At 41.5% G+C, this 26,871-nt stretch overlaps 1 protein-coding gene across 1 annotated transcript in view; it reads right to left on the bottom strand.

Moving 5' to 3' along the window:
* Positions 1–26,871, bottom strand: part of VPS13B (vacuolar protein sorting 13 homolog B) — a 1,674,799-nt gene that overhangs the window by 765,628 nt on the left and 882,300 nt on the right. The window contains 1 exon segment of the mRNA XM_030217225.1: positions 12,847–13,050. Within this exon segment, the coding sequence (XP_030073085.1) occupies positions 12,847–13,050 (204 nt within the window).

Raw genomic sequence — 26,871 nt, 5'->3', positions numbered from 1 at the left:
AGGAGGCTCTAGAAATGAGTTAAGAGCACAGACAGAGGGAAGCAGGTCCAGAGACTGAGAACAAGATGGTTACAAAAATAAAATAACCAGACAACATAGGTAAGGAAAATGATCTTATTTTAAGTTTAGTGACTGAAATATTTCAGTTTTGAGAATTTACATCTGCTGTAATTTACATCTGCAGTCTGTATATTTAGTTCTCTACAGGAGGAAATGCATTTTATTCTATTTCTCTGGTGTTGCACTGCATGCGGAGTCTGCAACTTACTTAATCTTTATTATTATTTTTTTTTAGTTTGTGTTCACGTATCCTGAAGAGAAGCTATCTGTGTTCTGCATGTGTGCCAGGTGTTCTGGAAGGGATGGATGTTGGAATGCACTGGTCATTGTCACGGCCTCAGGTAGGAAGATATTTGTCTGCTCTCCTTTAGCCTTTTCAGACCCAAAACAGCCCTGACTAGTGTAGGTGGATGTAGAGTTAGCCAATGTGTGTTGCAAGCTTGTGTGATGGATATGGGCATAGGAGAATTGGGAGGTATAGGAGTAAGATTGGTATTAGTGGAGAGAAACTGGTATGTGTGTATGGGTATGTGCTCTTGTGGGTTTGATAAGTGTGGTAGGTGTATAAGATTTGTAGGTGTGAATATGGTTGTGTAGGGATAGTTGCAGGATGTGTGGGGAGGGAGTGGGTGAAGTGTGGGTATGGGAAACATGCCCTGCCATGTTTTCCATGCACCCCACTCTGTGACCCCCAACTCAAACTAAGCATGTGAGAAGGGTGGGGTAGCTTGGCTACGGTCACCCATGGAAAGGGCCTCCGACTGCGAGCCTTGGGAGTAAATGTCTGCTAAGGAGGATTTCTCACTGGCAGGGCTTGGGGATTCCCCCCAGCCATAGCGATGGAGAGTGCTGCAATTTTGAGGGAGCTTAACTCAAAGTGGGGGGCGGTGGCAGCAGGCCCCCAGGCCTCCCTGTGGCTACATCACTGATTGAGAGCAATATATGTGCCCAGTTCCAACACCAATGAATTAATTGCTAATTTTGTAAATAGGTCTCTATTCTATCCTCATCCTTCTCGATCTATCTGCTACTTTTGACACTTTTGATCACCACCTACTCCTTGATACACTGTCCTCACTTGGATTTCTGGGCTTTGCTCTTTCTTGGTTTTCTTCTGATCTCTCCCATCGTACTTTTAGTGTATACTCTGGTAGATCCTCCTATCCCACTGCACAGAGTCAAGAGCAGTGAGCCCTTGGGCCACTGCCGGCGACCGGCAGCAGCAGGCGAACCACCCAAACAAGGATCTAAGCTGGAAATGGACAGGACTGGTACAAGTAGGACCGGAGCTGAGGAGAAGACAGGCAGGACCAGTGGCGTAGCCAGAAGGCAATTTTTGGGTGGGCCAACAGGTTGGATGGGTGGGCACTAGAGTTGCCAACTTTTTTGAAAAAGAAAAAAACAGCAAACCTGATGCACCCGTGCTCTGTCCCTACCCCACTCCCCATAACTTCAATGAGGGTTGCAGTGCAGGCTTCAGTGGCTGCAGGCCAATTGAGAGCTAAGGGAAGTACAATAGACTGCACTATTCAGCCCCACTGAGCCATGGTCCTCCAACACATATATGGTATTGAAGCCAAACACATTCTGCATCCAGAGAACCTCCTGGCCGTCCACCAACAATGGATACAGAGCACAGCAAGGACAATTCTCCATAAAACTCATCATATAAAGAAATTTTGTTTTCTAGTGTAATCTCAATTACAGACATATTATAAATTAACTTTAAAAAAATCTATAAAACAAAAGTCACTCAGAACCTAGAGCAAATCTACCATGCCAACACTAACTTCCAAAAACAAAGGTCCTACCTATGAAAAAGAAGTGCCTTAAATATTATAGTAGGGCCCTAAAATACAAATACATTTATCAGGAAAGCTGAACAAGCCAAATTACTACAGAATGCTAAATGGAAACTTCATGCTAACAGAATACCTCAGTCACACACACAAGACACAAATGCCAAATACAGAATAAGTGACCACAAACTCTAGAAATATAAATTAAACGGAAACCCCAAGAAACTAGACCTTGCATGTAGTACACCACCAGAGAAACAAGAAAGAAAGGCACTTGCTCCTGTGCAAAATATAAAGATGGCACATGCCAGGGATGGTGTTAGGGGATGCAACTAGGGCAATTGTGCTTGGTTCCTTGGCCAGAGAAAGCCTGCATGCTGGAAGCTGAAGGAGCAGCCTGGTAATGGACTTTGGGGTCCTTTCCTAGATTTCTGTCCTGGACCCCAGCCATGTTTACCATCAACTTTGGCAAGATGTACATTCCAAATCCAACATATTATATTCACAACATTGAAAATAAAATATTTTTTTATACCTTTTTGTTGTCTGGTCATTTTTTCTCAAATCATATTGGTCCCAGTCTCTGGTTTCTGCTTCCCTCTGTCTTCTCTTCACTCACTTGCCAGGGTCTCCTATTTGACATTTCTTCTTTCTTCATGTCCATCATCCATCTCCCATCTCTGTTTTCCTATATTTCCTTGTTCAGTATCTCCCCTGTGTTCATATCCCCTCATCCATCATCATTCCTCTGTGCACCTATGCACCCCATGCCCATCATATCCCTTCTGCATTCCTATTCTCTCCCTTGTCTGGTATCTCCCCTCCCCCCCCACGTGTCCATATACCCCCCTCTCCAGTGTCCAGCATTTTATCTCTATTCTATATCCCCCCCCCCCTTGGTCAGGCATTACCCCTCTGTGCCCATGTGCCATCCCCATACAGCATCTCACATTTGTGTCCCTGTCCCCATGCTCCCACCTAATGCCCATCATCTCCCTTCTGTATCTGTATACTTCCCTAGGTCCCCTTTCTCCCTCCTCCACACCAATGTGTCCCTCTCCTCGCTGATCCCACCCCCAACCAGCTTCTCTTCCTCTCTTTCCTTCTCCTTATGCATCTGGCTCTTTCTCCCTGCATCTCTCTCCCTTCCCTCTGCATATCCAGCACCTCTCCTTCAGCCCCCCCCCCCCCACACACACACGTCCAGCATCTCTCCCTTTCATCCAGCCCCCCTACATGTTCAGCACCTCTTTCCCTTTCATCCAACTCCCATACATGTCCAGCACCTCTCCCCTTCACTTCAACCCTCTGCATATCCAGCACTTCTCCCCTTTCCCTCCACCCCCCTGCATATCCAGCACCTCTCCCCTTCCTTCCACCCCCCTATATATCCAAAACCTCTCCCTTCCCTCCAACCTCCCCTCTGCAAATCCAAAACCTCTCCCCTTCCCTCCAACCTCCCCTCTGCAAATCCAAAACCTCTCCCCTTTCTTCCAACCTCCCCTCTGCAAATCCCAAAATCTCTCTCTCTCCTTCCTTCCAACCTCCCCTCTACAAATCCAAAACCTCTTCCCTTCCCTCCAACCTCCCCTCTGCAAATTCCAAAACCTCTCCCCTTCCTTCCAACCTCCCCTCTGCAAATTCCAAAACCTCTCCCCTTCCTTCCAACTTCCCCTCTGCAAATCAAAAACCTCTTCCCTTCCCTCCAACCTCCCTTCTGCAAATCCCAAAACCTCTCTCCCTTCCCTCCAACCTCCCCTCTGCAAATCCCAAAATCTCTCTCCCTTCCCTCCAACCCTTGCAAGTCCAGCATCCTTCTGTTCCCTCCCCTCCCTGCCTCCCCTTACTGGGCCAGCACGCAGCACCCCACTGACTTCCTCACCCTCTCCCACCCCTGCCGCAGCGCTTCATTTAATGTTGTTGTCGGCGCTGCTGTTACAGTTTCCCACCTCCGCGGCGGCGCTTTACCCGACGGCAACGCTACAGATGCAGCGCTGATGTCCTACGTCCTGCTCCGGGGCCTTCCGCGTCCCGCCTCCGTAACAGGAAGTTACATCAGCGTGGAAGGCCCCGGAGCAGGACGTCGGACTTCAGCGCTGCATCTGTAGTGCTGCCGTCGGGTAAAGTGTAAAGCGCCGCCGCGGGGGGTGGGAAACTAACAGCAGCGCCGACAACATTAAATGAAACGCTGCGGCAGGGGTAGGAGATGGTCACGGCAAGGATCTGCTTCTGGGCGGGCCTGAGGCTAAACTGGGTGGGCCTGGGCCCATCCAGGCCCACCCGTAGCTACGCCCCTGGGCAGGACTGGAACAAACTGGACTGGAGCTGAAGCTGAAGGCAGGCAGGGCTGGAACAAGCAGGACTGGAACTGAAGCTGAAGGCAGTCAGGGCTGGAACAAGCGGGATTGGAATTGAAACTGAAGGCTGGTAGGGCGGGAACAAGCAGGACTGGAACTGAAGCTGAAGGCAGGCAGCGCTGGAGCAGGCAGGACTGGAACAGAAGCTGAAGGCAGGTAGGGCTGGAACAAGCAGAACAGGAACAGAAGCTGAAAGCAAGCAGGGGCTGAAGCAGGCAGGACTGGAACAGAAGCTGAAAGCAGGAAGGGCTAGAACAGGCAGGACTGGAACAGAAGATGAAGGCAGATAAGAAGTGCAACAAGCACATGCAGACAAGAGCTCGTCTGAAGACCTCTGTTGCAAAGGCAAAGCAGGAAGGTTTCAAGGCGCTTTATAAAGGCATTTTCAGATGATGTCATGAGTAAGAATGAGGCTTGGCAGCAGGAACACCAGGGCGAGGCTTGGCAGCAGGAACACCAGGGCGAGGCTTAAATGCTGGAACATCAGAACAGGATTGGAATGATCTCTGGAACACATTTGGGAAACAGGAAGAAGGCAGTCCACAGCAGCCACAGAGCCTGGTCACTGGAAGGAGAGGTGAGTGTAGGCATGGGACACGGCCACAACCGTGACACCCACTATAAGTTGGTGTACCTCAGGGCTCTGTCTTGGGACCATTCCCTTGGTGCTCTGATCTCCTCCCATGTTTTTCAGTATCACCTTTATGCTGATGAGTCCCAGATCTACTTCTCTACACCAGAAATTTCAGCAGGAACCCAAGCCCAAGTCTCAACCTGCCTGTTTGACACTGCAGCTTGGATGTCTCACTACCATCTGAAACTATACATGGCCAAGACTGTGCTTCTTATCTTTCCCCCTAAACCCACCTCTCCTCTTCCCCTATTCTCTATCTCTGTGGATAACACTCTCATCGTTCCTGTCTCATCATCCTGTCATTTTTTACTCCTCTCTCTCTCTTTCTTGGAACATATCCAACAGACTGCTAAAACCTGTTGTTTCTTTCTCTATAATATCACCAAAATTCATCCCTTCCTTTCTGAGCACACTACCAAAATCTTTATCCACTTATCACTTTAAGCTTAGACTACTGCAATGTGCTTCTCTCACCTGTCTCCCACTAAGCCCCTTAAGCCATCTTTCTCCTTCAATCAGTTCAAAATTCTGCTGCATGACTTATATTTCATCAGTGTTGCTATGCTCAGATTAGGTCTCTCCTCAAGTCACTTTATTGGCTCCCTATTTGTTTCCGCATACAGTTCAAACTCCTCTTATTGGTGCATTCGTTCTGCAGCTCCTCAGTACCTTTCCACTCTTATCTCTCTCTACACTCCTTCCAGGGAACTCCATTTATTGGGTAAATATCTCTTATCTGTACCTTTCTCCTCCACTGCTGTTCCTTTTAGCTTGCTGCATTGTACACCTAGAATAGACTTCCTGAGTCAGTACATCAAGCTCCAGCTATAATCAAATCTAGGCTAAAAGCCCACCTTTTTGAGGCTGCTTTTAACTCCTAACTCCTATTCATTTGTTCAGTACCCATGTCTGTTTTATCATTCCCACTATAAGTAATTCCCTTATCCCTTATTTTTCCTGTTTTTCTCTCTTGATTAAAGTATAAGCTCTGTCGAGCAGGGATTGTTTCTTACATGTTTTCTGTACAGCGCTGCATACAGTGGGGGAAATAAGTATTTGATCCCTTGCTGATTTTGTAAGTTTGCCCACTGACAAAGACATGAGCAGCCCATAATTGAAGGGTAGGTTATTGGTAACAGTGAGAGATAGCACATCACAAATTAAATCCGGAAAATCACATTGTGGAAAGTATATGAATTTATTTGCATTCTGCAGAGGGAAATAAGTATTTGATCCCTCTGGCAAACAAGACCTAATACTTGGTGGCAAAACCCTTGTTGGCAAGCACAGCGGTCAGACGTCTTCTGTAGTTGATGATGAGGTTTGCACACATGTCAGGAGGAATTTTGGTCCACTCCTCTTTGCAGATCATCTCTAAATCATTAAGAGTTCTGGGCTGTCGCTTGGCAACTCGCAGCTTCAGCTCCCTCCATAAGTTTTCAATGGGATTAAGGTCTGGTGACTGGCTAGGCCACTCCATGACCCTAATGTGCTTCTTCCTGAGTCACTCCTTTGTTGCCTTGGCTGTATGTTTTGGGTCATTGTCGTGCTGGAAGACCCAGCCACGACCCATTTTTAAGGCCCTGGCGGAGGGAAGGAGGTTGTCACTCAGAATTGTACGGTACATGGCCCCATCCATTCTCCAATTGATGCGGTGAAGTAGTCCTGTGCCCTTAGCAGAGAAACACCCCCAAAACATAACATTTCCACCTCCATGCTTGACAGTGGGGACGGTGTTCTTTGGGTCATAGGCAGCATTTCTCTTCCTCCAAACACGGCGAGTTGAGTTCATGCCAAAGAGCTCAATTTTTGTCTCATCTGACCACAGCACCTTCTCCCAATCACTCTCGGCATCATCCAGGTGTTCACTAGCAAACTTCAGATGGGCCGTCACATGTGCCTTCCGGAGCAGGGGGACCTTGCGGGCACTGCAGGATTGCAATCCGTTATGTCGTAATGTGTTACCAATGGTTTTCGTGGTGACAGTGGTCCCAGCTGCCTTGAGATCATTGACAAGTTCCCCCCTTGTAGTTGTAGGCTGATTTCTAACCTTCCTCATGATCAAGGATACCCCACGAGGTGAGATTTTGCGTGGAGCCCCAGATCTTTGTCGATTGACAGTCATTTTGTACTTCTTCCATTTTCTACTATGGCACCAACAGTTGTCTCCTTCTCGCCCAGCGTCTTACTGATGGTTTTGTAGCCCATTCCAGCCTTGTGCAGGTGTATGATCTTGTCCCTGACATCCTTAGACAGCTCCTTGCTCTTGGCCATTTTGTAGAGGTTAGAGTCTGACTGATTCACTGAGTCTGTGGACAGGTGTCTTTCATACAGGTGACCATTGCCGACAGCTGTCTGTCATGCAGGTAACGAGTTGATTTGGAGCATCTACCTGGTCTGTAGGGGCCAGATCTCTTACTGGTTGGTGGGGGATCAAATACTTATTTCCCTCTGCAGAATGCAAATAAATTCATATACTTTCCACAATGTGATTTTCCGGATTTAATTTGTGATGTGCTATCTCTCACTGTTACCAATAACCTACCCTTCAATTATGGGCTGCTCATGTCTTTGTCAGTGGGCAAACTTACAAAATCAGCAAGGGATCAAATACTTATTTCCCCCACTGTATGTCTAGTAGCACTATAGAAATAATAAGTAGTTGTAGTAGTAGTAATAAATAGGAAAGCACAAAAAGCTAAGGAGTTTTCACCTTTTACAAAACCTCTCAATTAAATACCAGCATCGGGTGAACAAACAGTGTTGGTAAAGGAATTTTGGGAAAAAGGGACATATACAATCTACCATTAGTACCAATTTATAGACTGCAGGGAAGCACCAGAAAGCCTTGCACTGGCCCTGACTGCAGCTCGTAGTGATCTTGGGCAAGTTACTTAACCTGCCACTGCCTCAGGTACAAACTTAAATTGTGAGCCATCCAGGGACAGAAAAATAACTACTGTAGTGTACCTAGATTTGGAGATAGTGCGGGATACAAATATTTTTAAATAAACACATAAAATGTACACCGTTTTGATAGCTATACTGCCTGTAAGCCCGGAAGCTATCTATATTTATCTATCTATCTAGCAATCTACCTACATTATTAAAAAGAGCAAGCCATTATTAAAAAAAAAAAAAACAACTCCATTAGATCCAAATAAAGTTGAGAATTTCCATCCTCTCTCTAATTTTGTTTTTTTTCAAAGTGATGGAAAAGTTGGTTTTCTATCAACTGACAGATTTTGCTGAACAGAATCATTTATTTGATACTTTTCAATTTGGTTTTCATTCAAAACATAGCACAGAAACATTGCCCATATCAATGCTTGATGAAATACGGTTGGGTTTTGATAGAGAAGGGCTGTTTTTTTTTTTTTTGTTTCGTTAGACGTCACTGTTGCTTTTGATACTGTAAACATTACAGATTCTACTTTCTCGTTTGTCTTCATTTGGAATTTCTGGCAAGATACTTTTATGGTTTAGGTCATATTTAGTAGAACATCAGTTTCAAGTTGAGCAAATTCATTCTAAATTAGACTGGATGTTATTGGGTTCAGATGTGCCACAAGGTTCATCACTATCTGCTTTGTTATTTAATCTTTTTCTGTACCCGGTATGTAAGTTTTAGCTAATTTAGGTGTGGGTTATCGGTTATATGGTGATGATCTACAATTTTATTTTCTAACACCAGAGAGGATGCATGAGGGGTTTAAACTGATTGAACTTTATTTGCATACAATTTGAGAATGGATGTCTGCTGTTCATCTATCTCTGAGTGTAGCAAAACCACAGATTCTTTGGTTGTCATGTAGTGATCAATTTTAAGGGTGTTACTTTACCTTCTGAATTGTTTTGAATTCAGTTAGAAGTCTGGGTATGATTTTGGATTCATCTTTATCTTTTAAATGAGAGATTTCTGTGGTTGCTAAAGCTGGTTTGTTTGTTTTTTTTCAAAATCAGGTTAGTGATGCAATTTAAGAATTTGTTATCAGTAGAGAATTTTCGCTTGGTAATGCACAGTTTTGTGTCACCGCATTTAGGGGCCCTTTTACAAAGGCGCAGTAGGGCTATTGTGTGGTTAGTGTGTGTCAAATCGGCCCTACCACCAGGGTAGTGTGGGAGCCTGGCAGTACTTCTGAAGTTGGAGCACGCAGTTTCCCCAAGGTACAAAATAATTTAATATTTTCTATTGTGGGGGGGGGGGGGGGGGGCGTTACTGGCAGTAATTGGCAGCATGCTTCCTGATTGCTGCGGGGTTAGAATGAGCCCTTACCACCTACTAAATAGGTGGCAGTAAGGGCTCAGACAGTAAAAGCCATGTGCTAATTTTAATATTAGTGCACGGCCATTTACTGCCCCCCATTTAAAAAAAAGGCCTTTTCCCCGCCTTTTTAAAAAGTGGCCAGCGTACACCAATTTCATGCACCAAAACTAGCGCAGGCCACTTTTTACCGCAGTTGAGGAAAACTTCAATACAGGGCATTATTACAGTGATCTAAGGGACTCTTTTACTAATCTTCTTTAAGAGTCTTGCAAGTAGTACAGAATTCTGCTGCTCAGTTGAAAGGGGGTAATAACAAAATGGATCATATTACTCTGTAACTCATAAGTACATAAGTACATAAGTAGTGCCATACTGGGAAAGACCAAAGGTCCATCTAGCCCAGCATCCTGTCACCGACAGTGGCCAATCCAGGTCAAGGGCACCTGGCACGCTCCCCAAACGTAAAAACATTCCAGACAAGTTATACCTAAAAATGCGGAATTTTTCCAAGTCCATTTAATAGCGGTCTATGGACTTGTCCTTTAGGAATCTATCTAACCCCTTTTTAAACTCCGTCAAGCTAACCGCCCGTACCACGTTCTCCGGCAACGGATTCCAGAGTCTAATTACACGTTGGGTGAAGAAAAATTTTCTCCGATTCGTTTTAAATTTACCGCACTGTAGCTTCAACTCATGCCCTCTAGTCCTAGTATTTTTGGATAGCGTGAACAGTCGCTTCACATCCACCCGATCCATTCCACTCATTATTTTATACACTTCTATCATATCTCCCCTCAGCCGTCTCTTCTCCAAGCTGAAAAGCCCTAGCCTTCTCAGCCTCTCTTCATAGGAAAGTCGTCCCATCCCCACTATCATTTTCGTCGCCCTTCGCTGTACCTTTTCCAATTCTACTATATCTTTTTTGAGATACGGAGACCAGTACTGAACACAATACTCCAGGTGCGGTCGCACCATGGAGCGATACAACGGCATTATAACATCCGCACACCTGGACTCCATACCCTTCTTAATAACACCCAACATTCTATTCGCTTTCCTAGCCGCAGCAGCACACTGAGCAGAAGGTTTCAGCGTATCATCGACGACGACACCCAGATCCCTTTCTTGATCCGTAACTCCTAACGCGGAACCTTGCAAGACGTAGCTATAATTCGGGTTCCTCTTACCCACATGCATCACTTTGCACTTGTCAACATTGAACTTCATCTGCCACTTGCACGCCCATTCTCCCAGTCTCGCAAGGTCCTCCTGTAATCGTTCACATTCCTCCTGCGACTTGACGACCCTGAATAATTTTGTGTCATCGGCGAATTTAATTACCTCACTAGTTATTCCCATCTCTAGGTCATTTATAAATACATTAAAAAGCAACGGACCCAGCACAGACCCCTGCGGGACCCCACTAACTACCCTCCTCCACTGAGAATACTGGCCACGCAATCCTACTCTCTGCTTCCTATCTTTCAACCAGTTCTTAATCCATAATAATACCCTACCTCCGATTCCATGACTCTGCAATTTCTTCAGGAGTCTTTCGTGCGGCACTTTGTCAAACGCCTTCTGAAAATCCAGATATACAATATCAACCGGCTCCCCATTGTCCACATGTTTGCTTACCCCCTCAAAAAAATGCATTAGATTGGTGAGGCAAGACTTCCCTTCACTAAATCCGTGCTGACTTTGTCTCATCAGTCCATGTTTTTGTATATGCTCTGCAATTTTATTCTTAATAATAGCCTCCACCATCTTGCCCGGCACCGACGTCAGACTCACCGGTCTATAATTTCCCGGATCTCCTCTGGAACCCTTCTTAAAAATCGGAGTAACATTGGCTACCCTCCAGTCTTCCGGTACTACACTCGATTTTAGGGACAGATTGCATATTAAATTACATTGGCTTCTGGTTGTTTGGCGGGCTAAGTTTAAGATACTACTGTTGGTATTTAAAGCTTTACAGGATGATGCCCCAGTTGCTATGTCAAAAAGTGTGAAAATTTATCGACCTAGTAGGAATTTAAGATCTGAAAGAAGATTGCTATTAGTTGCACCCTCATTCCATCAGGTCCAAGTTTAGGAAGATCGCTTCTGGATATTTTTCATCCCTGGTCCAACTCTATGGAATGATCTACCCATAGAATTAAGGCAGATATCCTCGCTAATGTTATTCAGAAAGCAGCTTAAAACATATTTATTTCAGAAGGCTTATTATTGAAGATATATTATAGATAAGCTGTTGTATCAGATGTGGCTGATTGTTTTAAGATTTATTATATTGAGAAATAATTTTTAATTATTCTTAATATATTTCTTTTTAGTTTATGATTATGTTGTATTTCATGTATGTTTTTTGTTACCAGTTTCATATATATATAAACCCATGCTCGCTTTATTTCATTTCCAGTTGATGATGCGGAGCCTTGTATTACTGAAACTGGATTACTGTAACGGTCTGTATGTAGGTGCATCTCAGTCTAGGTGTTAGGCTCTCCAGGCAGTGCAGAATGTGACAGAATGGATGATAGCTGGGTCAGGGTATTTTGAGTATATCACTCATACTGAAGATACTCTGGGACTCTTTTATGAAGCCGCGCTAGCGGTCCCTGATGCGGCAATGCCGACAAAGCCTATTCACTTTAAATGGGCTTCAATGGCATTGCCACACAGGAACCACTAGCGCAGCTTGATAAAAGAGGCCTTCATTGACTGCAGGCACATTATGGAATAAATTTCAAGTTCTTAATTTTTGATATTTAAGTCCTTAATCAGGCTGGTACCACAGTATCTTCAATAGGACCTTGACCTTTATCACACACCGTTGGCACTATGATCTCAGGGAAAATACTTTCTCCATCTACCATGCACTTAACAGATACACTATGCCAGTGCTTCCCAAACCTGGTCATGGGGGCACCACAGCCAGTCAGGTTTTCAAGATATTCACAATTAATATGCATGAGCTATATTTGCATGTACTCTCTCTACTGCATGCAAATCATGAATATTGATTGAGAATATCCTGAAAATCTGACTGGCTGGGGTGACCCCAGGACCAAGTTTGGGAAGCACTGTGAAATGCGATTACAAGGGATGTCAGTGTTTCAATTATAGGCCCATGATTGTGGAATAAACTGCATGGGAGGTTATAAAGTAACACAGATTTATCTGTATTTAAGAAACAATTAAAAACTCATTTATTCATTCAAACATTTTCCCACAATTCCTTCATTTTACTGTATTTTTATGAGATTCTATAGTGGCATTTGTAATGATTTTTATTGTTATTTTATTTTTAACGTATGTTTTATTGAAAGCTGCCTAGCAACAGGACACCTATAAATATTTTAAAGATATATATCTTTAAAATATTTATAGGTGTCCTGTTGCTAGGCAGCTTACAATAAAACATACGTTAAAAATAAAATAACAATAAAAATCATTACAAACGCCACTATAGAATCTCATAAAAAATACAGTAAAATTAAGGAATTGTGGGAAAATGTTTGAATGAATAAATGAGTTTTTAATTGTATATATATATAGTTGACTAAGTACTGTGCAAAATGATGGTCAGAAGTTAAAAGGCTGAAGAGAAATAGTTCAGAGGAATGCAACATATTACTTAGAAACAAATATTTTTGTTATTGAATTCAAAGATGAATTATGTATAAACAGTAAAGCATTTTTTTCAGGCAGCTCCTTGTTTCCTACCTACTGGCCATGTTCCATTCCAATGCTGGATTTTGAGAATTTCTTTCACTTTCTGTCAGTGCTCCTCCTTTGCTATTTTCCTTCTCTGGTTTCAGCTGATCCCAGTGAGCAGTACCAATATTGATTGACTGTAGATCTATTTGATATTGTCTGTCTTCAACCTCAGAACCAGGGTCCCGAAGTATTCCCAAATTCAAAGCTCTCCTGTGATAGTTTAAAAAATAAAGTAAATCTGAATCACTTACAATAAAATATTTATACAATAGACAAACTTGACAGCTTATGAAATAAGATATGAGAATCCAGACACTGAGGGATAATTTTATAAAGGGATGCCTACTTTAAATGTGTTTTCAGGGACCTGTGTAAAGTCCATTTTATAGAGACAAGGAGATACCTATTTGTCCTTGTAAAAACTACTGTAAGTGGAAAAAGCACATCTACAACCTACCGTGGAGCAGGTGTAAATGTCTGCTCATAAAAGTTTGAAATATGTAGATGAACGTATTTTATATTCTACGCATTTACATGCATGTTGTACCCACAGCTTCCCCCAACTGGAAAACACACAATCATGTCAAAGGCATACTTTTACACCAGAAAGTATTTTATAAAATTAACCCCATAAAGCAGTTTTATGACATGTACACAGCTGAAAAAAAGGCTTGGGGGATCTCAGAAGCTACTGTACTACAACATCTTTTTGTTGACCTTTTATAAAATTCTGGGTTTCTTCACATTTTATTTATAATAGCATTTATACCCCACAATTTTCCAATATAAGTACAACAGGGAAGATTCTATATATGGTGCCTAAAAAATCATCATGGAAATCAGTGCCAAGTGTATTCTATAAGTGGTACCTAGATTTAGGCACGGTATATAGAATATGCTTATTTGATATCTTTGTGGCTAAAACTACGCACCTCTATTTACACCAACGAAAATGTGGCGTAAATTCCGGCATGAAGATTTAGTCGCAGAGGGCCATATTCTATAACTATGCATATAAATTTCAGAATGCCCAGGAAATGCACATTTCCCCGTCTATAATCACACCCATTTTTGCCTGCGCATGTTAGAAGTTAGGAGCACTCATTAATGGTTGTTAAGAGCTGTTATCAACGCTGATTAGCTTGTTAAGCCAATTAAGTTATGCACATTATTATAGAATATGCTTGGATTTTGGCATGGATCTCTAGGCGCGCTATATAGAACCCAGGAGAAAATGGGTAATCTGGCAACATTTATCAGACACAGTTCTAGGCAACTTACAATAATACTTTAAACAAGCTGGAACATTCAGCAGGTAATAACAGATTGACTAATTTAAAGTAAATACACTGGCTCAGAAAGGAATAAGTATTCATATTAAAGATCAGAATGATATTTTGCAACATATTTTCAAAGTTCAACAAAAAGAACTATAAGAAGAATGAAGTCTTTATCTTCAGTGGAAGACTATTCCAATTTTTAATTACTTGAAAAAGAAAAGAGGAATCAAAAACCTGGATACCTCTTATTAAAGGAAAATTAAATTGGCAGAGATTCAGTCCTTTAGATCAGGTGTGTCCAAACTCAGCTCTCGCCAGGTCAGGCTTTCATGATTTCCCCAATGAATATACATACTACATGTTTCTTATATTCCACTAAGTTCAAAGCAAATTCTAAGCAGATTACAAACAACAATTCCTTCATTCAGAAGAATTACAATAAAAACATCTATAAAATTTTAATCTAAAATACATGCATCATCATCATTATAAAACATCTTTCTCATGAAAAATGACTTTAGCACTCTTCGAAAAGCATAGTTGTGAAGAAACAGTGTGTTTTAAGCCTGTAAAATGTATTGGATATTTTCCTGCATTGATTTTGTTCTGAAGTGTATTTCTCCTGTTTGGAAAGCAGGTGGTGTTTCTTTGCTGTAAAGCTGTTTCTTTGCTGTAAAGCTGTTACAGAGAGCTGAGGGGCCCTTTTATTAAGCCGCGTAAGTGCCTACGTATGCCCAACATGCATCAATTCAGAGTTACCGTCCAGCTACCGTGTGGCTTGGGCGGTAATTTCATTATTTACGCACATCCGCTTTGCGCGCTGGAAAAGAATTTTTATTTTCTGGCACATGGCGGAAACCAGGCGGTAATCATCATTCTACGTGTGTAGATGATTACCGCACGAGACCTTACCACTAAGTCAATGACTAAGTTCTCAGACTCAAAATGGATGCGCACCAATTTTTATTTTGCCACACGTCCATTTTCGGAAAAATTTTTAAAAAGGCCTTTTTTACAGGTGCTCCAAAAAATAGATCTGCACACGCCCAAAACATGCACCTACACTAGCGCAGCCCATTTTTCAGCATACCTTAGTAAAAGGACCCCTGAGTGTTTTTTCTTTAGCTTGACACAAACAGGAAGCAAGAAGCAGTATATATTTGAAATCTTGTTGACTGGGCTCTGATTGGCCCAGGAGCTCATCTCATTTGAACTTTACTGGTTTTGAGTTCAGTTTCAGCCCGGAAGAAGAGAGATAGAGAGCTCTTTGGTGAAGACCTGTAAAAAAAACAGTTATATTTGATAACTGGTGAAAAGTTATGTATGTCCTGATCTCCCCAGGTACTTTCTAGGAAGTAAGAAAATATTTAGTTAATGTTATAACTGATCCATATTTCAGTTACCTCTTATGTTTTTGCTATTTGCACTATTTTGTTCCACTGTTCAATATTTTTAAGAGAATAAAGATAATTGTTTGTTCACCCTGTTTGTATGGACTGATAAATAATCCTGGTGGTTCGTGTGTTGGGTCTGTGAGTGCTTTCTGGGAACTGTGGGACCACTGGAAGTGTAGCCCTGGCAACACAGAAATCACTGGGGATAATTTGTGAGTGGGAGACTCACCTAGAGACGGTTGGGACCCAGTTGGTGGGAGGAGAGTGTTCGTGTAGAGAACAAGCAGCAGGTGCAGGCGGACTTGAGCTGTGCTGGGGATAGACCCTCTAAGTGGCTGGGGATAATTGCAGATGTGTGGCTAAGCATTTTGTCACAATAGTATAGTGGTATTCTCCGGATTTCCAGAGGCAATCTATTCCAACGCTTCACTCTCTGATACAGAAAGGACAACTCTAACATGGATTTCACCTAGACTTAAGTGGTTTATAATTTCTTTACAGGAACTGGCACTGTCCATAAGTAGTATACTGTACCTGGGGCAATAGGATAAGTGACTTCCCCAAGGAATTGAACCTGGTTCCCCAGAATCTCAATCTGTTTGCTGGAGAGAGGCCACTCCTGGCCTGGCCCACTGGACTACCAGGAATCACCTCCAGGTAAGTCCCAGGGGTGGTGGGAATTTCAGAGGAGGTCAAAAGGGGGGTCTGGGTATGCAGAGGAAGGGTTGAATATTCTGCAGGCAAAATATAGATACCTATTTGCTTTATTTATTTAGTTTTGTTACATTTGTACCCCGTGCTTTCCCACTCATGGCAGGCTCAATGCGGATTACATATTGTATACAGGTACTTATTTGTACCTGGGGCAATGGAGGGTTAAGTGACTTGCCCAGAGTCACAAGGAGCTGCCTGTGCCTGAAGTGGGAATCAAACTCAGTTCCTCAGTTCCCCAGGACCAAAGTCCACCACCCTAACCACTAGGCCACTCCTCCACTCCAAAAATGTCAGTACCAAAAGAGTAATCTGAAATGGTTTGAGCCTTTAAGAATAACTGAATCTGCTCTAACAAATAAATTCCCCATCTATTTTTTTCTTTGCATCCTTTCTGCTGGAAGTACCTGCGAGTACAGCCTAGAGGGCCCTTTTACTAAGTTGTGGTGGGGCTAATGTGCAGGTAAAGCATGCCAAATCAACACTACCATCAGGGTAGAATGAGCACCAGGTGGTAATTCTGAAGTTGGTGCGCACTGTTTCCCACAGTAGAAAATAATTTTCTAATTTCTACCATGGGGGTGGGGGGGGGGGGGGGGGGGGGGGGGATTTCCCAGTGGTAATTGGCAGCACGGCCACATTGGCATGCACTGACTGATTACTGCACAAGTAGTGCGTGATTCCATTCCCTTTCCGCCAAGTAAATAGGTGGTGTTAAGGGAAGGGAAAGGGGACTTGATATACCGCCTTTCTGAGGTTTTTGCAACTACATTCAAAGCGGTTTACATATATTCAGGTACTTATTTTGTACCAGGGGCAATGGAAGGTTAAATGACTTGCCCAGAGTCACAAGGAGCTGCAGTGGGAATTGAACTCAGTTCCCCAGGATCAAAGTCCACTGCACTAACCACTAAGCTACTCCTCCTCCGGCTCAGGCACTAAACAGCCATGCACTACTTTTTATATTAGCACATGACCATTTACTGCCCATCAAAAAAGGCCTTTTTCCAAGCTGTGATATACAGTGGCCCAGCGCACACCAATTTCATGTGCCCAATCTAGTGCAGGCCACTTTTTACCGTAGCTTAGTAAAAGGGCCCCTAGGTGAGAATACAATAGATCTTAGAGGGTAAAGGTGGGTATGGAATAGATTCCAGTGGGGATAGGTGGTTAAATTTCTGTCCCTCTGCAACTCTCTAATCATCACATTATGTGAACCTATCGCCTAATTACATTCACTCAGTTTTAGTTTTTCAGTGACAGCAGTCTAGCAGTTTCTATTTGTGTGTATGTGTGTGCTGGAAAAATGACGTGGTTTAGAATGTGAAGTTTAATTTGGCTCTATTGATCTTATAAACTTTGTATTCTCTTGAGGCAGTCTACATCAAGACAAACTCTGGCTCATTTAAGGAAAAAAAATCCAATAGCTTGGAGCATTTTTCCATTTTGCTTTGCACTGTTTTCCTGAGTCAAACTTGTGTCGGGTCAACCCATGAGTTGCTTCCAAATAATCCAGTGATGTGGCATGAGGCAGCACAAATAAAAAGGAGATTGCCATGCCTATTCATAGAGAAAACCAGGAAACAAATCTGGCAAATCTAATCTTTCCTGGGATTAAGATCTAATTGTGGGCAAATTATTACATTATTTTACCCAAGAAATGATTACAAAGGGTTTTTTTTTACTAAGGTGCACTGAAAAATGGGCTGCGCTAGTGTAGGCGCGTGTTTTAGGTGTGCACAGATCAATTTTTAGCACGCCTGTAAAAAAAAGGCCTTTTAAAAATTTTTGCAAAAAATGGACGTACGGCAAGATAAAATTGGTGCGTGTCCATTTTTGGGTCTGAGACCTTACCGCCAGACATTGACTTAGCGGTAAGGTCTCATGAGGTAACCGTGCGGTAATCGTCTACGCATGTAGAATGACAATTACTGCCCAGTTTCTGCCGCGCACAGGAAAATAAAAATGATTTTCCTGCGCATCTAAAGAACGAAATTACCACCCAGGCCTCGCGGTAGGCGGGTGGTAAATCCAAACTGATGCATATTGGGCACGCTTAGGCTCTACGCAGCTTAGTAAAATGGCCCCTAGGTTAGCACAACAGTCTTAGGTGGGAGGGGGAGCAAAAGACCCAGTGTGGAGCCCCAATTTAACATATTCTCCCTCCTGTTTACTAAGCCACGTAGCATAGTAAACGGGGGGGGGGGGGGGGGGTGTCTGGTACTTTGCTATTTTTTTTATTATTTCTTCTTACTATTCCCAAAGTGTTTAAAATACATTTGACATAGTGCAAAAAGCATAACAAATCATAGGATGAAAACAATTTAAGATAGAATATACCACTGTGGTCTCAATTCTATACAATTCTGAGTTGTGCAATTCTAGGGATCTAAACAGGGGAAAATTGTTTACATTTACTTTACACATTTGTTAATAATAATAATAATAATAATAATAAGAAGAAGAATTAACATATGTTAGAACTTGTGAAGGTATTTTTCTAAACACAATAGGCGCTTGTGTCTTCATAGAATACCAGCACAAATCCAGAAGCTCTAGTGACTACACTGAAAGCACAGACATTTGCAGCTGTAGATGTGCATGAGTAGAATATGCAAGTATATGGGCAGATTAACATATTTTACAGTCAACACATGTACTTCCCATGCTCCACCCAGACTGCACCCCTTACCGTACCTACAGGAAAAATATATGTACTTTTATGCCTGACTTAATTTTATAAACATGCTTTTTTCTGCAATAAATTACCTCTGTGTTGATTCATAGGTTAACATGGGCTAAATCAAGTTAGTGAGCATTAAGTTTTGTAAGTCACATTAATGAACCAACAGCATGCTAACAAATGGAGTAGCCTAAAGGTTAGTGAAGTCGGCTGAGTACCTGGGGAACTGGGTTTGATTCCCACTGCAGCTCCTTGTGACCCTGGGTAAGTCACTTAAATCTCCATTGCCCTAGGTACAAACTTAGGGAGTCTTTTACTAAGGTGCACTAGCATTTTTAGCTCGCGATAAAACCAGCTGATGCTAAACGCTGAGATGCCCATTATATTCCTTTGGGCATCTTAGCGTTTAGTGCTAACTGATTTTTAGCGTGAGCTAAAAACGCTAGTGCACCTTAGTAAAAGACTCCCTTAGATTGTGAGCTCAATAGGGACAGAAAAAGTACCTGCATATAGTATATGCAGGACATGTTTATTTATTTATTTATTTATTGCATTTGTATCCCACATTTCCCCACCTATTTGCAGGCTCAATGTGGCTTACAGAGTTTTGTTATGACATAGTCATTCCAGGATCTTAGGTACAATTGGTAATGTGCAAAGATTAAGGGAAGAGAGAGGGAAGGTGTTAGGCAGGTTAGTATAGAAGGTGGATTTTAATAACTGGATGGGTTGGTGCGGTAGTTTTGTATGGTTATGGGTTATCTTTGTAGGCCTTGTTGAAGAGATGTGTCTTTAGACATTTGCGAAAGTTAGTTATTTTGTCGATAGTTTTCAGGGCTGTAGGTAATGCATTCCACAGCTGCGTGCCCATGTAAGAGAAGGTGGAAGCATGTATCAGCTTGTATTTCAGTCCTTTACAGCTGGGGAAGTGCAGATTGAGAAATTTGCGGGCTGATCTTATAGCATTTCTGGGAGGCAGGTCCACGAGGTTTAGCATGTAGATTGGGGCGTCTGCGTGAATGATTTTGTGTACAATCGTGCAGAACTTGAACACAATGCGTTCCTTGAGTGGGAGCCAGTGAAGTTTCTCTCTTAGGGGTTTTGCATTTTCATATTTAGTTTTTCCCAAATATGAGTCTGGCTGCTGTATTCTGGGCTGTTTGGAGTTTTTTGATAGTGTGTTCTTTGCAGCCAGCATATAGTGCGTTGCAGTAGTCCAGATGACTTATTACCACTGACTGTACCAGGGTACGGAAGATGTATCTGGGGAAGAAAGGTTTTACTCTTTTAAGTTTCCACATAGAGTGGAACATCTTTTTCCTACCCTAGCTGAGATAATATTTAACCATCTCTCTGACCTCATCTACAACTTTCTTTAAATCAGTCACCTTACTCTCTAACTCTTCCTACTTTCTTACCTATCTATATGTTTCATCTTTGCTTTACCCTTCACTATCAATTATAATGTTCTATTATGTATTGTGTTGACATTGTAAGTAGTAAACTATGCCATACTTTGTATTGTTTTTGAATATTTTTACTGCTGTAATTGCCTATTGCTCATGTTTCATCTATTCTTACTGTACACAGCCTTGAATGAATTCCTTCAAAAAGGTAGTAAATAAATCCTAATAAATAAATAGACAAATAGAATGTAAACAACTTTGGTTGTACCCACAGAAAGGCGATATATCAAATTCATGACCTTTTACATCCGTAATATCTTTCTAGTTGGGCACATTTATTTTTGTAAGTACATATGAGACAAAAAGAGAAAATCATAGCTTGAATATATTCAGGTATTTGGACATGAATGCAGCTCAAAAAATGTAAAGACTACATAGCTCTCACAACAAATGCATACAGTTGAAATATCTGTGCTCAACCACAGTGCTATAGGATCAAGGCCCCTGTAATATGTGATATGCCTTATAGTACTGAGTACCCAGACAGGATTATAATTAAACATCGGCCTTTTTTCTCATACAAAGTGATGTTAAACACTGCATGTTTTTACTCTATTACTATCCTGTATCCAGAACTCTTTTAACATTACCTGTAACTTTCCTTTCAGTCTGTCTCTTGCCAAAAGTACAGTAAGCAAGAAAAACACAAAAAGCCAGCGTGTCATTCAGCCTTCACACTTTTTCAATAATACACCTTTTGCACAATGTTTTAATTTTCAGTAATATCTGGAAGCAAAACATTTTCACAAAAAAATACACATATATACAATTTGTGTAAAAAGCATCTATTCTAATCCTTAGATTTAACTTTTGGTGCAATGCCCTATAGAAGCCAAAGTCAAAGTCACATTTAAATGAGCTAGTCTTTGTCTAGACTGACAAACATGGAGCTTGAGCATTCTGGACTTGCCAAACATGCTTCGAGTCTTTAACTGTCCATTGTCAGCAAGACAATGCAAGGGTAATTGTATAAAGAATTGTCTGCATGTAAAGCATGTTTTACATGTAGAAAATAGCTCTAAAATGGACTTCCTGAGCCTGTACGCCTAGCTCCATCTCTACCTGTTGTCAAATCTATGCTGAAAACCCACCTTTTCACCACTGCTTTTGGCTCCTAACCACTACTCAATTCCCCTATCCTTGTTCTTTCTCACCCAGTACTTTCCTCGCCCTTAATTGTCTTGTCTGTCTGTATTTTTAGATTGTAAGCTCTATCGAGCAGGGACTGTCTCTCTGTGTCAGGTGTTCAGCGCTGCGTGCGTATGGTAGCGCTATACAAATGTTAATAATAATAAAATTACATTATCAAATATGCATATATAAGTATGTGAGCTAACAAGATGGCATGCACTTATATGTGCACTGCACATAGTCATTCTCAGGGACGTGTTTTGGGTCGAGAAATTATGTAGCTGCAATGTGTGTGCGTATTTTATAAAATATGCAAGTACAGGCAGAGTATACGTAAACATTTACAACTTCTTTGCAGCAGATGTAAGTTTGTGCGTGAACATTTGTGTGTTACTGGGGAAGGTTCTGGGTGCTTACTTTTATAAAAAGAACAACTATGTGCCTTTATCCACTGTGCAATTAAAATAGCTGACAAAGACAAATTCAATGCTGTGCTGCCTAGGGGCATCAGAATATCTTTTTGGTTGGAGGGGCCAAGCAAACCAATCTTCAACCGTGCCCCCAGGCTCTGTATTTGCTGATACTATGTTGGGCAAAATTTTGGAGGGTCATAATTCCTGTGGCACACCTCATTTCACTGCATATGATTTCATCGCCTCGATAGATTTTGCATAGCTAAAAGCCTAAGTTGGGCATGAACTGGACTCTAAAGTAAGCTGTGCCAAGCACGTCACATCGAGATTTCTCAGATATGAATAAGATTGGTAACAACTTTTGATTCCACAATCCAGTATTCAAATACAGTAGTACAGCAAATTATACCCCCTCTACTTTTGGATATATGTAGGAAGTGATAAGAAGTAGTAGTAGTAAGAAAATCTTAAAACTAGTCTAAGGAGTCTGAGTCTGTTTCATCAATAAGTTCCTGTTGGAAGTTGTGTCCTGTAAACTATCTCTGAGAAGGTCTTCAGAATACTTTCTAGCATCCTACCCTAGGATAACTGTGAGCTATGGGTATAATGCACAGTTCTTTCACATATATTGTTATTGTAACAGCTTAACTGCATTCATTCAGAAAGGATCAAAGCCTTGGAACAATTCACCAGGTGTCACTCCTAAAGTTGGCTTTGCCTTCCTTCCTCCTCTTACCTCCCCCATTTCCCCCCAGGGGTGGTGAATGCTCCTCCTCTTATCATCTTATTGGGGGTAGTCTATAAATCAACAAATACTCCTAGGGAGGGTGGTATTTTAAAAGCCTCTAAATACTGTTAAGTCTCTGAAGACATGCCCTTAGTTGTTACTAAATCTATATCCATCCTTCTCCTGACTGCAATATCCTCTCTACTTGTGAAGGCAAACGGAAGATATCCCCATGTATGGGGTATTATTTCCATTTATACAAGGCAACAATTTAATCTTTCAATATCCATCATGATATTGTGATGTTATGTAGAAATACTTTCTTAAGGTTTAATTTTTCCATGTGTAGGAGGGTGCAGGGAAATGAAACACAGAATTTTCATGTGTTCATTTTTTTTAAGTTGATCAATAAAGTTAAAAATTTAGCTTCAGTTAATTAAACAAGTGAACTCTCACAAAATGCCAGGCAGAAAGGCGTGACATCTTTGCTCCCTGTTAACCTTTCTTCTGTTACTCTCACAGGTCAAATCAAGAACTTGATGGCTTTTCTAGCAGAATGCAACTGGTGACTCTGATGGGCAACTAAGGGGGGAGTTCAATAGTTCAGTGGAATCAGAAGTTGCCACGACACACTGCTTGGCACTTTATCAGAGTTCAGTTAATTCATTAACTGGAAAATACATTTTAACTTACCTTTCTTTTAATAAACAGATTAGAGGAGATATATTTAGCTTCTATCTGTCTTAACCTCCTACTTGGTGGCAAATCAAATTTTGAGGTGAAACATGGATCAGGATCATGAGGCCCATCAATTTTCCCACTTTTCTTATTACTGCAATGTCACAAATCCCAGCTAATCTCTCACGCTCTCTGCACTTCACTGTAATAAGGAATTCTCTGTCTTGCTTCCATGCTTCTGGCTACTGATTCTGAATTAATTACAGCACTGGTAGGTTGAATCTTCATAGCACAAACTCTTACTCCAAGCATTTTTCTACTAATAAAGGTTTTCATATTGTGCATTATTTATACTTGTATATTTCATGTATTTAAATCTCTATCATATCTCCTCAGTCTTTCCACTTGGCAATAGACATGTACCCGTGGATTCTATATAACGCGACCAAAATTGCACATGCAAATCCGGTCATATTCTGGGTTTGCGTGCACAATTTAATTACTTAACAAGCCAATCAGTGCTGATAATAGCCATTTAACAAGCAATTATTCACACTAATTGGCATTAATTAGAATTTACACGCATAACTTGCTAGGTGTATTTTGTAGTGTGGTGTGCATAAATTCTAAAGCATGTTGACAATAAGGGGATGTGGCCATGGAATGAGCAGACTAGGAGTGTTCCAAAAATCTATGCGCACCGTTATAGAATACACCTGCTCTTTGCCGAACTTAGGTGCTAGTATTTACACCAAGTGTTACTTGGCATAAATGGAAGTGCCTACAGTGAGGCACAGGCATGGCCACTAGGTGTATTCTGTAAAACGGCTAGGCATATTCTATAAACCGTGCCTAAATCTGGACGTGCTTTACAGAATACACTTAGGCGGAAATATTTTCGGCACTGATTTCTCAGGCACCATATATAGAATCTAGTCCATAAGTCCTTAAGTTTATTTTCACAGGCCTTGCACTATTTTGGTAGCCCTTTTGTAGGCTGTAAAGTGCAGATTTATACATTTAAGATGCAAAAATTGAAGGAAGCAGGAGGCAATGGGGGAAGGGAGATGTGAGATGTCGGATGTGCGCCATGCAGAGATGAGACCCTGGGGAGATAACTGATGATCTGAAAAATGACAGAGACAGGTGGCTCTTTACACACTAAACAATTTACGAGAAATGAGCTTTGAAGAACCAGAGTCCACTTTGTCAGATGAAGTGAACTCTAATCCTCAAAAGTTCATGCCCTGATAAATTGTTTAGTTTATAAGATAGCATGTGTCTGTCATTTTTGTTACATCAGACTAATATGGCTACCCCTTTGAAAGATTTTATTATATGATCATCTCAAGGTAGCAAAATAGTATAGTAATACAGTAGACAGACTTTCTGTTCTGCAAATGGTCCATCTCTTTTTGATCATTCCCTAATCTTTTTCTTTATTATGTAACTTCTTTTCCTCTGTGCCTAATCATCCTCCATCTTACCTATCCCTTTGAAGATCTGACAACAAACAATTCTCCACTTCAGTTACAAGGTATTTACTATTCCTTTGTGCTCATGACTCTTCATCTGCTGCTCCCTGCCACCATCTCCAGCTCCTTCCGGACCTTATGCCCTTCTCATCTCTTGATTCCCACAAACGCAGGCTTCAGTCTTGGCTCTCTGAAGCATGTTCAGAGGACATGACAGTGCCTGTTTATAGGGCATTGGTAAAACCTCACCAAGAATAATATATCAAATGTTGGAAGGCCATGCTTTTGGATAAATACTACCATTGGAGCCGACTCTGTGGGTGCTATGGGTGCTTGAGCACTCCCAATATTGAGAAAATTACTTGTATGTGTCCAGGGAGGGGTTATTTTCATTGGGCTTAGCACCCCCAATAATTTGAAAAGTTGGCTCCTATGAATACTACTGCATTAAAGACCAATCTCACATATTCACACAACTTTGGTCCAAGCTGGAAGCTTAACATATGCCTCACTATCTCTCTAGCAGAGCTCCTGTAATTTTTTTCTATTCCTATTATTTCACATAAAAAAGAAATATTATTTTAAAATTAGATTGTAGGGGTTCATTTTAAACTTGACCATCAATATGGTCAAGTTTAAAATGGACCCCTAGGTGATAGTGCAGTTGTATAAGTCTCTGGTGAGGCCTCATTTGGAGTACTGCGTACAGTTCTGGAGACTGCACTTACGGAAAGATATAAACAGGATGGAGTCGGTCCAGAGGGCGGCCACAAAATTAGTAAGCGGTCTTGAATGCAAAACTTTTAGGGACAGGCTTATGAACCTCAACATGTATACGCTGGAAGAGAGGAGGGAGAGAGGAGACATGATAGACATGTTTAAATATCTCAAGGGCAATTATGTACAGGAAGAGAGCCTTTTTCAAATGAAGCTCTGGAATAAGGGGGCATACAACAGAGTTGAGAGGGAATAGGCTTAGGAGCAATCTGTGGAAGTATTATTTCACAGAAAGGGTGGTGGAGGCGTGGAATGGCCTCTCGGTGGAGGTGGTAGAGTCGAGGACTGTTCCAGAATTTAAAAAAGCATGGGATAAGCATGTGGGATTGCTTAGGGACAGGAAGAATTAGGGGTTACAGAGGATGGGCAGACTGGATGGGTCATATGGCCTTTATCTGCCATCATGTTTCTAATACACTTTATTTAGCCAACACATCCAGCAAAACTGAGCTATGTGGTTAACAAAATAAACACACACAATAAATACAAGTCAAAAAACACAATTTAACACAGTAACAGCTATAAGTTCATTTATGATGTGCAGGAGTGATGCTTAGATGGCAGCTCCAGAAAACGAATCCATAATATCAATATCTCTGGTAACATCCAATGACATATACACACAAACCAGGACATGTAGCCACCAACTCAAAGAGAGTGCTTGAAACAGTTCACACCAGTATAATATAATAAAAATTTTTATGTATGTAGAGTACCCTCAGATATTTACCACTATTACTGCAGTCAATAATGCTGCTACAAAGTGGCATAGCACTTTTTTTTGGGAGGAGCAACATATGCTCATTTTTTCATGCTTCCAAATCACCTCAGTGCTATAAAATCGCTTATCACTTTTAAAAATGTATATACTAGGTGAAAACTGTGCACTTATCTTGACAAATTCTTGCCTCCCTGGCAGAACTATCTTGCATCGCTGAAACATTCATCAATTGCCTTCCCCTGAAACCGTCCGACTAAGAAAGCACAGAGTACCTCATGTAGCAGATTTAAACTATCTGGTCAACAACAGGAAGTCAATTAAGGGAACGAAAATGGGAATTACCCAAGCTTAAGGCCCCAAACAGGTCAGAAGCCAACATTTTATTAACTGTACTGTGTAATTCAAATCTGCTGGCATAATATTCAGAGTTAGGAGACAGATATTGCAGATATACTGCTCAGAAATTACCTTGACCTTAGCAAGATTGACAAAGAAAAACCCTTTAAAATTATTATATGCATCCATGGAATAAAATACAGACATGATTGTCTTGGGATAAAGGATGACATCTACCA

The sequence above is a fragment of the Microcaecilia unicolor genome, chromosome 1 (assembly GCF_901765095.1).
Source record: "Microcaecilia unicolor chromosome 1, aMicUni1.1, whole genome shotgun sequence".
Lineage (NCBI taxonomy): Eukaryota > Metazoa > Chordata > Amphibia > Gymnophiona > Siphonopidae > Microcaecilia > Microcaecilia unicolor.
The sequence above is the reverse complement of the archived record's forward strand: the minus strand, read 5'-3'. Positions and strand labels throughout refer to the sequence as shown.